Source organism: Agelaius phoeniceus, chromosome 18 (assembly GCF_051311805.1).
Source record: "Agelaius phoeniceus isolate bAgePho1 chromosome 18, bAgePho1.hap1, whole genome shotgun sequence".
NCBI lineage: Eukaryota > Metazoa > Chordata > Aves > Passeriformes > Icteridae > Agelaius > Agelaius phoeniceus.
Window position 1 is genome coordinate 14,100,651 of NC_135282.1, and position 17,450 is coordinate 14,118,100.

Below are 17,450 nucleotides of genomic sequence, written 5' to 3' on the forward strand. Positions count from 1 at the left end.
GATGAGCTTTAAAACCTCTTCCAGCCCAAATCATTCTGTCATTCTGTCATTCTGTGTTAATATGAGCTCCCTGAAGGCAGTGCTTACCCATCCCCTGCCACAGGCCCACCCAGCTACACCCCTATGTTCCACTCCATGCCTGGGCTGGGCAATCTGGTCACAGCAGCATCAGAAGCCACTGATAAGCTCTCACATAACAAAGTGGAAAACAACACTTTATCTCCAAGTGACTTCATCAAGCTAAAGCCATTTATATAATAATAAATGCCTGGGAGTTGTATAGCAAACCAGGGGAAAGTGCCAGAGACTGGTGAAGTGACTCAAGTACATGGGAAATCATTGAGCTTCCCCCATCTTATAAATGTCATGAACAGGAAAATCTGTTGTAGAAGATAAAAGTTGAAGTTCCCAAACTAAACAGGTAAGGAAAGGCAGAGGAAGGGTAAAAACAAGCCCTTCAGCAAGGCTTGTGAATGACAGGGATGCTGGGTCTTCCCAGCCTGATCTGTTGTCCCAAAACTTTTATTGCAAGAATATTGAGAGAACAATGGAAGAACAAGTCAGGGAGAAGGTTGTTCATTTTGGAAGGGAGAAAAGCAGGTGACCATGGCCATTCAGGCCCTGGAGGCAGGCAGCTGTCTCAGGAGTCCTGCACATTTCTGCTGTTTGTGCCTGCTCAGCAAGGCAAGGGATGCATGGCTTTTTGCCGAAGTGCCAAATCCCTGTGCTCACCGGGACAGGATTCACCAAGGGTAGTGACAGATAGATCCAGGAAAGTGATTTTCTGTGTATGAATGCTGAACCAACAGAAAACATCACCTTCTGCTGTGCTCTTGCAGCTGCAGGAGTTAATGCAAATGAATAGGCCCTGCACCATAAATTAAAAACCCCACATTGCTATGAGCAAATCTGTTCCTGGAGCTCTAGAGAAGCAGCCAGGCTGCTGCAGGCACCCAGTGAAGAGGCTGCTCCCCATGAGCACCTCTTTCCTAGGGCATTGGAAGAAGCAGACATGGATTTTCCAGGACAGAGTTTGAAAATATAATGAATACCCATTTATGCCAGTCCCAGTGAAATACTTTTGGCCCAAGAAACAGGAAGCTGATGTCATTTAATTTCACAGTCAATCTGCACAAAATGTGTCAGTGTATCCTTGCAGCCAGACTGCAGAGCCAGACCATGTCGCAGGATGAGACAAAGGTTGGGCAAAGCTGGTGGCTCTGAGCTCTAATGGTGAGGGGGACATGGATATCAGTGAATTCACCTGCAGGGAACAACTTCCATCTCTCACTTGGCTGATGCCCCAGGACTTTGTTTTCCAGAGCACATTTGGGTCAGGTGAGCACATGGCGTGCCCACTGATTCACAGGCAAATGAACCTGCAGGGATGAAGATGGAAATGTAGCTCTGAGCTTTCCCCTTCTTCCTCAGCTAGAAAAACATATGCAGGAAGCAGTAAGTCTCTGGCACTCAGCCATCCCCACTTGGCACCCACCAACACTGCTGGACAAATGTCCAGAGGAAAAGAAAAAGAGTTGTAAAATCTTCCCTCCCCTATTTTGGGCCCCACACTTCACTGCTTGCCTCTATGAGGGGCATATCCCACTTGCGTCTCAGGAACCCTCTTTACCCCCATCTCCTCCTCCTTCTCATGCCTCTCAGCCCCTCATGGAGTGTCCCTCTGGCCTGAAACCTGCATTCCCAAGGGACGATCCCTCCAGGAATCCAGGGCTAAGCAGCACCTGAGCTGATCCAGCAAACTGGTTCAGTTGCCATCAGGGAAAATGACATTTAAATGAAATATTTATAAACCCAAGTTTAATTTAATACCAAATCCAATTGGTAAGGGGCTGGGGCCAGTGTGTTCCAGCTCTTTGACAGTCATATCCTATAGCTGCTAGAAGAGGGCCGGGACAGCAAACTGTTTGGAACGTTTTAGGCATGTTATTACAAATCTAGACAGTAGGCAACTCCTCAGGAATATAGGTAGAAATAGGGATATAAATATGGATATTGATACATAGGTATGGACATAAAGGTATAGATATAGATGATATAGATAAAAATATAAATAGAGATGTAGAGATGTATAGGCATAGATATAGATGACAGAAAGAGACAGAAGTGTGCCTGCTTGCCCTGTGCCACCAACATCACTTATACACATACATATGTGTGTGTAGGTGTTTGTATAAGTTCATGCACATTTTTAAGATATCTCTATAGATACACACTTACATAGATGAAGAACCAGAAGGCCAGGGCTGGAAATAGTTTATAAGAATATAGAAAAAAAAGCAGAGAAACTAGCTGAGCATTAGCAAGTGCTCATATCACATATCTACATATACCTCAGCACTGCAAGCTCTCACTACTCGAAAATCCTGAGTCAGCTTCTCAGAGTCATAGAATCATTTAAAACACAGGTTCTTGACAAGACTATAAGTGTTGATAGATTTTTTTTTCTCCCAGGTTTTCAGCCTTTAGGTCGAGCACTGCTGGCATTCTTCACATACAATCAGGAACCATGTCCCAACACCATTTATCACTGCTGGCTCAGGTGTTGTTTTTCTCTTGTGGCCACCATGTTCTTGTGCTTTGCCTTGGTGTCATTCACGCAAGCAGTCAAAGCTTAATATCCCATTACATCTCCTGTAAATTTATTCCTTCTCCATCACTATTCACAGCCTGGTGGGACTAGTTGAAATCTCTGCTTGCTCTTGGAGAGGTACTTTAGATGTGAGACTGGAACTGTTGACATTGATCCCAAAGCAGGGTGCTGGCAGGTGGCTGAGCTTCAGTGCAGGGTCACAGGCATTATTTTTTAAAAATTAGGGCAATTGGATGCCCCAATACTCCTTTATCACAGGACTGGGTTCCCAGTACGGCTCAGAGCCCTTCTGGAGGCTAAATTTAAATTATGGATATTGGGCCATTGAAAGGTTGTACTTCCAGGTACCCGATACTTAAAATACTAGAAACCAGGAAAATACTGAGCTAATATGGGAAGAGGGATTTGACACGAGCCAAGAGCTGACTTGAGCCAAGGAGAGTCTGAATAAGATGAAGATGCCTAGATATAAAGGATGGAGGAGCTGAGCTGGCAAGGGGAGAGCAGTGTGTCTGCCTTCCCCAGCCCTAAAACCCTGCAATGCCCCAGGGTGTGCCACTTCAGGGCTGCAGGCACAGGGCAGAGGAGCACTGAGGGCAGGGAACACTCTGCTGCTGGCTGTATGGTGCCAACAGCTTTGGGAGCAGTGGAAACCAGAAATGCATCAAGGCATGATGCTGGAGGGACCAGCAGGCACAGCCAAAAATCTCAGATTACCCCAGCAGGGTTTATTTTCCCAAAACCAGCACAGAGTAAATCCACCACCATGGGACATGCTTAGGGCTCACTGTGCCCTGCCACAGCCGCACTCTCCAGGCATCCCCTGGGCTTGCCCACCCCACCTCAACTGCAAGCCCCAATGACTGTGACTTCAGGTGGTCTCAAAGAGATTCCAAACCGTTTCTATGGACCACTTCTCCCCTCCTTCCAAGGCCAGGCTGGACAGAGCTTGGAACAACATGGTCTTGTGGAAGGCGTCCCTGCCCACAGCAAGGGGTTGAAACTACTTCGTCTCTATAGACCTATCCAGCCCAAACCCTTCCATGATTCTATCATTCTGTTAAAAATGACAGAGCCAATGGCAAAACCACCATGTAAAATGTGCTTGGCTCTGCTCTCCCAGGTGCTCTGTCAGCAAATGCTACAGTCCAAAACCAGGAGGTAGGACTTATCAAGCAAGGCTGGGGACAAGCTCAGAGCCAAGCTCAGATCACACAGCCAATAGCATCCCCTCCAGCACCCTCCAGCAGTGTGAAGCAGTGTGCAGGGAGCACACTCCCTGCTAAATGCATCCTCCATGCAAGGGTGAAGCCCACTCCAAGATACCCCATGTGCTGGGAAGCGACTGCCCTGCTATCAAACACTGAGCCCAGGAGAAGAAGAAGAATCAAAATTTATAGATTTTGAAGCCACTCTCCTAATAGCCAGGGCAGAGACAGAGCTGCTGCAGCTCACACAGAGCTGGCACATGATGGTTCCTGACACCCATTATCCTGATCTGGCTGTGCTGTGGGAGCGGGTGCTGGGATACCATGCAGGCTGCCAGCTGGGCAGCTCATCCCCAATGCATCACACATCCGAGACAAATCCAAGGAGAGAGTTATGCAGAGATTGAGAACTGGGCCTTCAGAAGAGGATCTGGCATCACGGGACAGCACTGGAGATAACAGCAGATTACTTCACTGTTTGAACATGAGCTCTTAATTAAACACTGAAATATCCGGACAGGGATGGGTGCTGCAGCAGCAGCCAGACCTCATGGCTGGCTGGCAATACAGTCAGCACAGCTATTTAGAGACTCCACTCCCCAGAGCTCTTGTATCACTCATCTGCCCATCAAAAGGTGATATGTGCACAGTGCCAAGGCTATCTCGAGGGTTCTCAGAACGACTCAGGGTCTCTCTTGTAATGAAGGAGGTGGAGCAGATAAAGATCTCATGTACACCTTGAAAAAGGGCCTGAATCAATTCTGTTCACTTCAGGCTGCATCCGAAATATTCCCTTCATGTGGAAACAGCACTGATGGAGCAAATAGCTCTATTCTGTCCCTGCTTCTTATTCAGAAAAGGAATAGTAAAGTCCAGTACTCAGTTCTAATACTGTACAACTCCCATATGAAACATCTGTGAAACCCTTTGCTAGAACAATCATTATCTTCAAATGCCTCTGTTTAGCTCCTTGCATTTGCAGGTTTTATAAGCCTGAGATAAAGCCCAGCAGCCAGTGGTGAGCTACCTGGGGGCTGTGGAAGGCTTGTGCAAAGCCTTTGAAGATGCTAATCCAAACCAGAGCTGAGGGATGGAGGTCCATTGCAGGGTGCCATTTTCAGGCATCTGGCCCTGCTATGAAAATACAGCTCTCTCTCTTAGCTGCAAAAATCTGCAGCTAAGGAAAACTGAGCATTGGTGTTCCAACACTGGTCCAAGATTATACAGTTTTGCTGATATGATACAAAAATAAGTGGAGCTCATAGCAGAGTTTGTCATAAATTAAGTCAACAAAAGCATTTATTCCTGGATGTGTTTTTACCCCTCAAGCATTTTAAAGAAACATATAAACAGGGCTTTCACAGAGAAGACTTACAGGTCAGAGTGTCCAGTGCCATATTACCTTGGTAGTGACCCATAATCACAGTACAGGTCAAGGGCAGAAAGGCACCTTTATTTTCTCATTGTGCCTTGCATACAGGCAGGGACGTCATTCCATGAATGTTTGGTGAGACAAAACTTCTATTGCCCTTCTGACCCATTTAGTCCTTCAACCTGAAATCCCTCCTGCCTCAGACAGTAAAGACAGATTGCCAAGGAAAGGTCTCCAAAAGACATCTTTCCACCCACAAAGGCTACACAGGGATGCTGACTGGTCTGATAGATCATCACCATTCTCTGATTCCCCTTGCCCTGGGACACAAGCAAGTAACAAGGACAAGGTCACCCTAAGCTCTCTCTGAGGTGGCCAAAACAAGCTCCAGGATGGGAGCTGGGAGCGCTCCTCCATGACAGCTTCAGGAACACTGACAGGACCAACCATAGCTCCCTGGGGTCCTGTGCCAGGGCCATGCAGGTGCTGCAGGGGTGTGAGTATGGGTGATCACACAGTGCCTGCTCATGCCCAGCCTGCTCAGGACAAGGCTGAGCATTGACGCTTCCACACCAGGCCCCCCTCAACCAGCCAGTTTGCCTGGGCAGATGGCACCACCCCTGGCCCTCACACATACACCCAACCTTCCCCAAACCATAGAGAGCAGGGAGCCCAGCCAGCCCAGCCATGGAACGAATGTGCCAGGCAAGGGGAGAATCCTTGATGTCCAGGTGTCTACAGCTGCTTTCCCCACCGAAAGCAGTACAGATGGTACAGATGAACAAGCTTCACCAAGAAAATAAAATCCCAAAAGCAGAGCAGCTCCAGGACCTGGTCTGCTCCTTCCCGGGCCATTCCCTTCCCGCAGGGAAAGAAATAAGGGCTGGCCAGTGTGCCTGAGTGACAAAACTGTGGTAGAAGGAAGGTGCTGGAGCCCCATGTGTCTATGCTGGGATAGCTGTCACCCAAACCTACACTGGGGCATGAGGGGGGCAACTCTGCTCCAGATCTGGCAGAAAGGTAGAAGCAGGTGGGTGGTCAAGAGCATGGCAGTGTGACCAGGCAGAGATGCCTCCCTCGCGGTACGGGGTGAGCTCCCGTCCCACCCACCTACCACCCCCCTGGCACTGTTGCAACCCCCCACAGCTCCCTGCCTGGGAGTGAGAGCACTGAGGAATTTGGGGGGATTAAGAGTCCAGTAATCCTCCCTGCAGGAGCCGAGCATTAACATTCCCCCGGCCAGCGTCCACCGTTGACCTACTTCTCCCACGGGCACAGTGCGATGGGGGCCCGGCGCAGAGAGCAGTCACCTGGTTTGGGCTTGGAGAAGCATCCTCCCATGGTGCCGGGCCGGACGGGCAGCGAGGGCGGGGGCGGGCAAGTCAGCGAGAGCGCGGGCACATCCTCGCATGGTACAGGAGGTGTCCCAGCTCCCGCGGCGATCCCCACCTGCGTTGGGCAGAAAAGCTCCGTGAGAGCTGGCACGGCCGGAAGGGGAAGCGAACCCGTGATAGCGCTGCCGCCTGTGCCCACAGCTGCCGGCAGCACTGCGGACACACGCTGTGGGCACTCCGGTGACCCGAGGGACACGGGGACAGCGACCTGCTGGGGTCACCGGAGTGCCCACAGTGGTGGGGCAGCGCGAAATTCAGTTATAAAGTTTATAAATTCAGTCATCAAAGTTAATTACAAAAACCCCCATACCATTTATGGCCAGACTTTAGTAACTTCCCAAAGCCCTGCCTTTGGTAATTAAAGCTCTAAGCACACAGGTCGCAGCACAAATACAATGACTGAACCATAAATACATTTCAGTTGGGGTTTTTGTGTTATTATTAGGAGACTGGAAAAAAAAAAGAAGTCTATTCTATTGCACAGTCCTCAAGTTCCCCTATGCCAGTTATGCTCATTCCTGTAGAAATGCCATTGGCTTAGGAACAATTATTTAGAGAAAGGGGTTTTGCTATCAGACCATTAGCATCAACCTCCTTTTTTTTCCACTATTGATTTTTTTTTTTTTTTTTAATTCTTAAAGTCAAGTTGTGTTTCTCTTACTAGCTTTGACTTGAGGTGCTCTCAGATTTGGTACAGACTAAGAATTTAGATAAACCTTTCCAATTCCATTCCATGACTGAAAGCAGCAAAGAGTCATCCAACACACTGGCAATAAAATAATATATTTAATTTGTTTTACTCAGTCCTGAATTTAACTGATTTACTATGAGTTTGCCGTATATTTTTCAAAAAGCCCTCTGATCTGGGCAAGAAGATAAAAACAATTTCTGAATTATATTTTGAGACAGGCAAAGTAGGTTTTTCTGTATCTTATAAAATGCCTCGAGATCTTTACAATAAGAAGAAATTAGAAAAGTGCCAGGAGAGAGATACCAAGTACCTTCTCTCCTTAACTTAAACATCAACTCAAAATATCAGGATGTATCCCTCTGTTTTCAGCTATATCCCTCCAAAACACAACTTCCAACTCTCCTTCCATGCATAGCATCACCTCTGCTAAGCCCCAGCTGTGTTGCAGAAGCAGCTTCAGAGCCTGGATTATGATGAATAAGCCATCCAAGCTATAGAGGAACACAAGCCTGGTGCCTTGCCCATGGTGCAAAGCAGGCATGTGCTATTTGATACTCGGCAAAGAGGGATTATTAAATATAGAGGGAAGAGCTCTTCTTTCAAGAGCATCCCCAGAAAGTAGCATGACAATGTTTATACAAGAGCAAATGCAAAAAAAAGTTACCATGTCAGAAGGTGCATAAATGCAGAGGAAGATTTGGGAGCAGTGGGGGAAAACAGAGTGGGGATGTCACATGCAGTAGCTGCTGTAGAGCCCTTTGCCAGAACCAGCAGAAAGAAAGGGAAAATGGCTTTGTACCAGGCAAACCGAGTCTTGGGTCACTGATGTATCAGTGATACAGGGCAACAATTTAGTGCATATATAAAATCCTGCCACTGGTGCCTCAGGAGCAAACCAAGTCCCCACTAACCCAGAACAGCTCTTTGCAGTGGACTTCCTGCAGCACAAGTTGACACTGTGGCGTGATCCAAGACAGGATCATGGCCCAGGCAAGCAGTGCCCTGGCTGCACATATAGGGGACCACAGCAGGGACCCCTGGACAGCAGGTGAGTTGAAGGGTAGCTCCCAAATATGCTTCACCAGAGAATCACTCCCACTTCTCCAACCCTCTCAGAGATGCTGATGTGGGACTCGTTTCTAGCTGGTCTGACTGGTTTTAACAAGGACTTGGGGGGATGTCAGTTTCTGAATGTCAGAATGTCACCCATTCATCCAAGATGCCTTTGCTTTGTTTGGACCTTAAAGATGGCAATCTGCAGCCTTCCCCTCAAGCCCACTTCACATCTCCTAATTTCTCCACTGATGGTCCCTCCAGTCTTTCCAAAGCACTGAGACATCTGCACCTCCCAAAGCAGGTCAGAGGGAAGTGTTTGCTACCAGAGGTGTCCCTTCTCCACTCCTAGAGTTCCCCAGGCAAAACCAAAATGGTTCTCGGTAGGATTTCAGCTGATGACATCAGAGGAGAAGCCACCTGGCTGCTCCCAGTCTCAGTCCCAGCAAGCACATGGAGATGCTTCAGAATCACCTGAGACTCGGATGGTTGCAGAAAGGCACCAGCGTCCCCTGTCAGACCAACTCAGGGGACACAATAGGGCCATGTCACTGTTAGTGGCATCCAGAGGCATCGATCCAGAGCTGCATCCTGCAGGATTCGTGGCCAAAGCCATAAGCTCTGTTAGGAGAAGGAAATAAGCCCATATACAACACAAGGTAGCTGAACACAGGATCACCTGTAAAACCTTGCTAGGTCCTGAAGGGTGACAGCCTGACCTGAACAAGGTGTCCATGCTCAGTAAACGAGTTCATCATCTGTTCCCTGAACAAAACAACACTCTGTGGCACACAGCTGAACAGGAACACCTTCAGCATCTGCTCAGAGAGGGCAAGAAGGAGTGGGCTACCAAAATATGAGGTAACTGTTGTGGTGCTGAGGAACATACTAGTCCCATCCCTAAAAACTCTAGTGTGAATGAGGAACCGGCCCCTACACCAGGCTGTCTGCATCAGAACTCCATCATCCACAGAGAGCACTACCCGAGCACACAACCAGGAACACCAGCCTGGTCCCCAACAGGAAAAACTGGGAAAGTTATCTAACAGGAGAAACATTGGAAACAGTCTACTGCTACTGACCATGAGCACTTCCCCTGCAAGGCAGCAAAATAAGCAAAATATGCAACATCAAGCTTCAGTGCAAGTCAGGGATATCAGACCAGACAGCCCACCTGGCTCAGCCCAGTGTCCACTGCCCAAACATGGCCAACAGCACCCATCTGCCACAAGCAGGCAGGAGCAGGGCAGGAAGGCAGGGACACTCCAGCCCACACTTCCCGCTGGGCTCAGAGTAGAATTCAGAGCCTGCACCACTTCTGAGCAGTGCAGTGCTGGCAGAGCTATTATTAGCACTGTGCTTCTGCTCTCTGCAGTGCCCCAGGCTCCTGTTTTAATCCAGTGCTCTGCTGTGACTCCAAAATCCTTTCCAAGAGCTAATGTGGCAACTATATAACTATATAGGTGTATTAGTACACCATAGGTATAAAAAATGTTTTTTCCCTGAGCATGAGTTTGTGTTTATTCCCCCATATAATTTCTTTACCTGGCACCCAGGTCCCTCCCATCCAGCTGCAGCATCTTTCAGCATCTGTCCTGCTGCTGTAAGTAATCCTGCATTGCCTGCCTAGAAATCTGGCAGAGATATGAGCACCAGGCCATGCCCTGTGACATGGACATTTCCCAGAGATGTCAGTTTGCCATCCCAGCTTGCTCCAGCTGGAGACCTCTGTGGAGCACTGAGCAGAGACACACTTGTGCCACTGTTGACCGAGTCCCTCAGCTGTGATTCATCTGCTGTGTGAGGGGGGCCTGGTGCACATGGACACCAGCTGCACCTGTGCCCTCTCCAGGCTCCTCCAGACCCTCTCACTGAGCTTCTGGCTGCACACTCACCTTTTTGTGGACATCACCCTGACCCCCATTTCCGTGGCCACATCAGCCCTGGGTGCCACTAGAGGAAGAAGAGGTGAGAGGGCTGCTTCTCATTCCTTTCCCACTTGCCCAGCACAAGTCACCTCACCTGGTCCCCTATACACATAGAGGGGGTTTCTCTACCTCTTAAAGCAGCTCTGTCCCCTCCCCATCCCTCTGTCCCCTCATCTCAAGCCCTGGACCCAAATTTCCTCTCCTCAGTAATGTGGGACCTCCCAGTGTCATCAAGAAGACGACTGATGTGATCTCCTGGCACCAGGGGCTAGCAGGGGCTGCCAGAGAAGGCAGGGGCTTGGTGACAACTCACCACATGCTCTCAGAGAAGGGACCCTGCCCTGGGGCTGAAGCACGGAGGAGACAAAGATGCTAGAGCAGCTGCCAGCTCCTGAGGATCCTGGATATGGCTGCCAGAATAAGAAACATCTCTGTCCCTGGGTCTTACAATCCCAGATCCTCCAGGCTTTGCACAGCCCTGGTCCTCCCACAGCTGCATCTCCTCCGCTGCCCTGTCATCCTCTTGGGACGGACCCAAGCTAGCCCTAGGTCTGCTGGGACACAGTTCAGGTTCCCAAAGCTCAGGAACATGCCTATCATTCCAAGGAAACTAGACAACAATGGGTGCTCCCATCCTGCCATCACCAGCATCCAACCTCCATTCTCCCAGGGAGCTCAGGATCAGGTGCTCAGCCAGCCTTTCTCCTCTCTTGATGTCAAGGCACTACTGCTTGGACTGGTTTCCTCCACAGCTGGAAATGCCTGAATGATCTCTGCCATGAGTCCAGCAAGCAGACTCCAAGGACTTTTATCTTCACACAGGTGAGCTCTCTGCTTCCTTTGCAGTGCTCTGCAGCAGGATCTGAAGAAAAGCTGGGGGCAACCTGGCAGAGCACCTAGAAGACTTTTGAGGAGGTTTCTGAAGAACCATTGGAATTCAGTGAACAAGTGGGACATGTGGGACCTGCTCTGTTCCCAAGGAGATGACTTCTTCACTGACATCACCAGTCTGCAGGAGAAGGGCTACAGGTCCATGGAAAGCCAAGGTCCACACAAGTGAGGATGAGGAAGGTCTCTTATCAGACACACACCAGGATCTCAAAGCAGAGGTCAGCAAGAGATATCTCCCAAAGACATTCTGTCAGGATGAGGAGGAGAACTTCCCCAAGGTCAAGGGAGAACTCCTCAGTACTGGAGAACTAAAGAAAACCACAAAGGAGAGGTAGGCACTGTGAGCCCTGGGGTGGCTGTTTCTCAAAGGGAGTGGGCTCAAAGGGCCAGACAAAGAGACATCACAACTTTCAGCAGCTTTTAATGCAGGGAGCATTAACATGGCAGCCCCAAGGCAGTTGTGGTCATGACCATGCTGGTATTAATCTCCCATCAGCGTGGCACCTCTTGCTCTGCACCTTCTGCCCGTGACCATGGAAGAATTTAGGCTGGAAGAGGTCTCTAGTGGTCATCTGACCCAATTCCAGCTGTGAGCAGGGTGACATACCAGCCTGGATCAAACCCTAATTCTGCCTTAAGCTTTGGAGAATGGACCCAACACTAGTCATGACAGGACCCACTAACATCTGGAGGTCCTCAAGGGTATAAGACCTTTTTAGATTGGTATCAGTGGGAAAGATTCAATGGTATACAAAGAACAAGAAAATCCATTCCTGGCATCTGGAGACCACCACAGACCTACCCATCCACACATTTGCCAGATGCAGCACTCATTAAAAATGGGAACAAAAGAAGATGTTGAAAGATTTCACTCCCTCAACACTTTGGAGCACTAATGGTCTCCTGATGGGACTGGAAATCAATTTTTACTCCCAAGATACCCCACTTCTGGAGTATTTTGTGGTGCTGAGCCCCCCTGAGGTGCCTCAGTAGAGGAAGGAAAGGGGTTAGGCAGCTGTGCTGTGCCCTGAAGCGATGACAGCTGCACAGGTCAGGCACAGGGTCTGCTCACATGCTCAGGTAACAGCTCATTGCCAGTTTGGGATCAGGAAGGATCTCCCTTGGAGATTGGCACAAGTGCCAGGGAGCTTTTGCCTTCCTCTACAGCTGAGAACATTACCCTTTGCCAGGCTCCTCAGGGCTGTTTCTGGCCAGGGATTCCCTGCTGTGGCAAGGCCAGGAGTCCAGCTGTGTGTGTTATCTCTCCACCTCTCTTCCCCATGGCAGCTTTGTTTTCCTAGCTTTCAGTCACTTTTAGCATAGGTCTTCTAAGGCAATGTCCAACAGCTCTGCACTGAACAGGAGCTGCTGGTTTTTAACTGCTCCTGCATACAATAAAATTTTCTTTTTATTGAATCTGGGTTCTGTTGTCTGCAAACATTTGCTTATTTCTGCCCTGAGAAATTTATCCTTCAGGAGCTTTATCAGTTCCCACAGAAAATTTTTGGACTCAGGATGATGTTACAGCTAATTGAAGAGCTCAGCACTTTCTTATTGAGACATCCTTCATGGATGTCTCTAAAGGGTCCAGGTCAAATAATTTCTTTTCTGCTCTGTTTAAGGACTGGGCTCAACATCTGGAAAACTTGCTTGTCTGCTCTACAGAGTAAAGGGTACCGTGTGCCCATTCCAGCCATTCACATCCAGCTCTGCAAGCTGGTTCCACATCCCCCAAGCAGGAACAAAGGAGGAGGGGGCAGCTGGAGTCTCAGAGCATCTGGTGTTACCATCCATGCTTGCAGGGAAAAGCTGGCTCTGACTCTGGTCCCTGCTGTGGGAAAAAACAAGCCCTGATCCTAAACCATACTCTATCCACTACAATGCTGCCAATTCTCCATACATGCAAAATATTGTCTTTAACACAAGGCCAGCAGGAGCCATGGAGCAGTCCCAGCAGCAGACCTGTTTTGGTCACACCCTACAAGCAAAGTGCAGCACAGATCCCACCACAGCCTCTCCAGCCTATCCCACAAAGCATAGTCTGTCCCATGTCCTCTGGTCCCTGGACACAAGGACTCTGGTCCACCTCGTCCTGAACATCAGCAGGACGCAGAGCATTCTTTCCCATCTACCTCCTCACCACACAAAATGGCACCTAACAAGGACCCCATGCCTCAGCCCCACCTTCACCCTCTGTGGCTCCATCCCAGCCACACACACACCAACCCCGACCCACCACACACCCCCGGCACATCACCAGCCCCCCCCCCCCCCCCCACCAGATTCAAGTCATGGTGTGCTCTTACAAGGACTGCCCATTTCTCTCACTTTTCTGGGGATTTGCTCTAGTTTGACTCTCACAGTGTTTAGTCAGAACTAGAACTAGAACTAAGCCACCACCCCCACCAGGTTCCTCCATACCTGTGCCAGTATTAGAAAGACTTTAGAGTGGTGACACCACATCCCCCTGTCCTTGATGAGTACACCCAGACTGTCCTTCCCCATCATATCCCAAAGGCCCACTCTTGTTTCACATTAGTGCCACCATGCACAGTCTCATGCTCACTCCTCCTCCATCTGTGTTCAGTGGTGCAACTCCAGCCACCAGTGATGCTTTCCACCTCCAACTCCTCAGCCAGTTTCAGCTGCTTTGTGGGCAGAGGACATTAATAAAAATATATAACGTGGATCCAAGATTCCTGCAGTTCACCAAGCAGTACACCTGTCTCTGCTCCAGTGATCCAGTGTCTGGCCCTAGTGATCCTGCCAGGGACCAGGCTTCAGCCCAAAGGTGCACCAGCACTCTCCCACAGCTCACCTCCTTCCCTTCCCAAAATCAGCCAGTCTCCACTGGTGTGGCAGAGTTCCAGTCCATCTCCACAAAGTCTGTCAGAGCAGGAGCCAGCACATACCCCACAGTGAACACACCACACTCCTCATGGTGCAGAGTGGTGGTGAAACAGTATTTGGGCTCCAGCTCTTGTCCGAGCACAGCCACACTACCAGTGTTCCACAGCCCACAGGCACCTTCCTGCCATTCTCACCACCCTGCAGAGATCAATCCCCCAAAAACCACAGAAGCCACTGGCACAAAGTCCTACTGACACCCTGAGCTGCCTGCAGCTCCCCTCTCTGCTCACCCTGGGGTCCATCCTCCACCTGCTGCAACACCCTGGGTGCCACAGCCCATGATCTTAGTGAGCAACCCCCATGTTTCCCAGCAAGGTCTGGCTCAGCAAAATCAAACTGCCCTGTCTCCAGGGCAAGCCAGACTCTGCTGCCAAAAAAAGCAGCTCTCTCCACAGGACACAGGACTCTGAACACAGCTCAGGCATGGTTGGAGCACTGGGGAGCCCAAGGCTCTACCCCCACCCCGTGGACCATGCTGTGCACTCTGTGTTATCAACACTACCCGCAGAAGCCCTGCTCTGACCCCAGGGAGGGGCACAGGGCTTGCCTGCCAAGAGAAAGGCAGACAGTGTGAAGATAATCAAGTCACACAGAAGACAGCATAACAGGGGATGATGTTTTTAGGGCAGGGAGAGCTTGTATTTTTAAAATAATATGAGGATGAAAACAGATGGTCTCCATCCCGAAGTTACCATTTTTGTCAGGAATCACGCTACAAAGGATGAAAAGAGAGTCCCACAACCCCTAGCTGCGGTTCCCAGACCAGCAGATCAGCCTTCCAGAATGGGGTGCCCAACTGGGGGACCACTCCTGTGTTCATGTCACTGCTTCTTGTCCCTCCACCTCGAAGATGCTGCACACAGGACATGGTAACACTGTGCAGATATGCAATGCACTACTGCCCACCCTCTGCCCATGGAGCAGATGAGCCAAAATCAAGGGGGCTGGCACATAGGAACCCCATTTTCTTGTCTCCCTGGTACCCCAACCTCCCCTCTCTAGCTTTTCACCCCATTCTTCCCTCTTGATAGCTCTCCAGCTAGCTTCCCCTTCCCTCTGGCCAACTCTCCCATTTTCACTTTCCTGCCATTTCCATGCCCATCCCAGTCCTGCTGCTTGGCTTCTGCTTCAGGGTCCCCCAGCTGCTGATTCACAATAAATCCAACATCCCCAGAGCAGCACTGGACCCCTCCTTCACTTCCTGGTCTGTCCTCCCCCCTGTTTGCCCAGCCCCCTCAGTATCGCCCTCCTGCCAAAGCCTTGCCTCTCCAGCCACTTCCTGGTGGGGTCCAAGATTTGCTTTACACCCACCTGGAGAAAGCAGCTTGCCAGGTGATTTCCTTTCAAAGGGTCTCAAGAAACAGAAGCAAAAGTCATGCTGCAAAAGGGCGAGAGCAGCTCAGGGCCCCAGCGATGGGCAGCGCGGCCCCGTCTCAGCGCGGGCAGGGAGGGATGTGGGCAGGGATTGACTGCCCCGGTGCTCTTCACCTTGTCACCAGGAGTTTGTGTCAGCGGCAGCACAGAGAGCTACAAAGCTACCGTTTCATGTACCCCGTGGCTCCCGAAGAAGTGCAGCGGGAACGCCGTGTCAGAGCACAATCAAGGCAGGATTGTGTTCCTGGCTGCTGCTTCAGCAATTTACCAGCTCCAGGTTAAAGGCCCATTCGGCAGCACTATCACTGCCACCCTTCCGCACACCTCTGTGAGCTAGACTGGAAATCATTAATCATGGGATTTGGTTCAGATCATAAAGATCTGCCAATAAAAGTCATAAATGTTGGAAATTCTCCCTGGGTGAAGAGTGATTGATGCAAAAATCAAATCATTTCACAACACGAGAGACCTTTTCATTTGCTCCACCACAGGCAGCCAAGCCCCTGCTGTGCTGCCACTGCCAGGTCCCCATTGCACAAAAGCAATCTGCAAACCTCACAGGAGCTGGAACAGGGCAGAAGGAGTTTATCCCGGCAATGTTTTCCACAACTAACAGCTACAGTATAACACCACAATCCAGCTCCCTTCATCCCACTCAGATGTTCCCTCTCAAAGGAGACCATGCAGTTCATGGAACCATAGAATGTCATGAGTTGGAAGAAACACACAAGGATCATGGAATAGCGTGGGTTAAAAGGGACCTTAAAGCTCATCTCCTTCCACACCCCTTTGCACAGGGAGGGACACCTTCCACTATCCCAGTTTGCTCCAAGCCCTGTCCAGCCTGGCCTTGGACACTGCCAGGGATGGAGCAGCCACAGCTTCTCTGGGCAACCTCTGCCATTCCCTCACCACCCTCACAGTGGAGAATTTCTTCCTAATATTTAATCTTACCTACCTTTCTTCAGCTTAAAGACATTCACCCCTGTCCAGGCAAGATCATAGTCCCCCCTGGTCATGAGGAAACAAACTCGGAGAACAAGCTGGCAGGAGGACATGACACAGGGACCTAAACCCCGTTCAGGACAAACACAGCTTTTCTCCGCGACCCATTTTTATGCCGCTTTGATTTCCTGGGCATTCGCTGCATCTCAGAAGAGATGCGGAGACATGCGGCGCTCTCGCACCGCCTGCCCCCGGCTCCGACCCCGGCCCTGCCGGCAGCTCCGGCTGTAGAGGAGCCCCCGGGCCGGCGCCGCGCCCCCGTGATCCCGATCCCCGCGATGCCCCTGCTCCTGGGGGTACCGGCGGCCCCACCGACCGCTCCCCCCGGCCGAAGGTGCGGTGCGGTCCTGGACAGCGGCCCTGCACTGGGAGCTCCCCTCGCTTCACATCTTCCCGGGACGTATCCCCGCCGCCCCCCGCGCTTACCTGGGCAGCAGCGGCGGTGCCAGCGCGGCGGGAGGAGCGCGGCCGGTCCCGGGGCGGGGCAGGACGCGGGACCCGCCCCGGCCGCGGGTGCGGAGCGGGAGGTCCCCGCCGGCCCTGCCCGCTCTCGGTACACGCGTGGCGGGAGGTCCCCGCTGGCCCCGGGCACACAAGGCAGTTGGTTCTGCTTGGTCCCACGGGGCTGCCACTGCCGGGGCTATTCCTGCCCACCTGAAATACCCCGGCCCGGCCCTTCCCAGATCACTTGCTTTTACATTTTCGTTCTGGATTCTCTGCCCCCCGCCCCGCCCCCCCGAAGACAACGATCTGCACCACCCTCCTCTTCCTCCTGCCTGGAACCTTTCTTCTCCCCAGAAAACTCTTTCCCTCCCTATCATGTCATCTAGCAGTGTCAGCATCTTTCTGTGCCTTTTTCTATCACATACCCCAAATCTGTTCTTTATTTTCAGTGAATGACTTTTGAGATCACCCTGGGTACAAAGGAAAGTTTTCTCCCCCACCTCCAGACAGTTTTGTCTCGGGTCGGTGCTCTCCTACACCGCAAATATACAACTCCCAAGGCTTTCAAG

At 50.7% G+C, this 17,450-nt stretch overlaps 1 protein-coding gene across 4 annotated transcripts in view; it reads right to left on the reverse strand.

The window, feature by feature from the left end:
* Nucleotides 1-17,110, reverse strand: part of AIFM3 (AIF family member 3) — a 55,884-nt gene extending 38,774 nt beyond the window's left edge. For 2 of the 4 annotated variants that reach the window (XM_054645637.2, XM_077187690.1), the window contains exons 1-2: nt 16,864-17,110; nt 6,502-6,640 (exon numbers count right to left, since the gene is read on the reverse strand). In XM_054645637.2, coding sequence (XP_054501612.1) covers nt 6,502-6,532 — 31 coding nt within the window. In that variant the 5' untranslated portion in view covers nt 6,533-6,640; nt 16,864-17,110. The remainder of the gene's footprint in view (nt 1-6,501; nt 6,641-16,863) is intronic. The other 2 variants (XM_054645636.2, XM_077187691.1) reach the window with 2 other exon arrangements.
* Nucleotides 17,111-17,450: the final 340 nt, after the last annotated feature.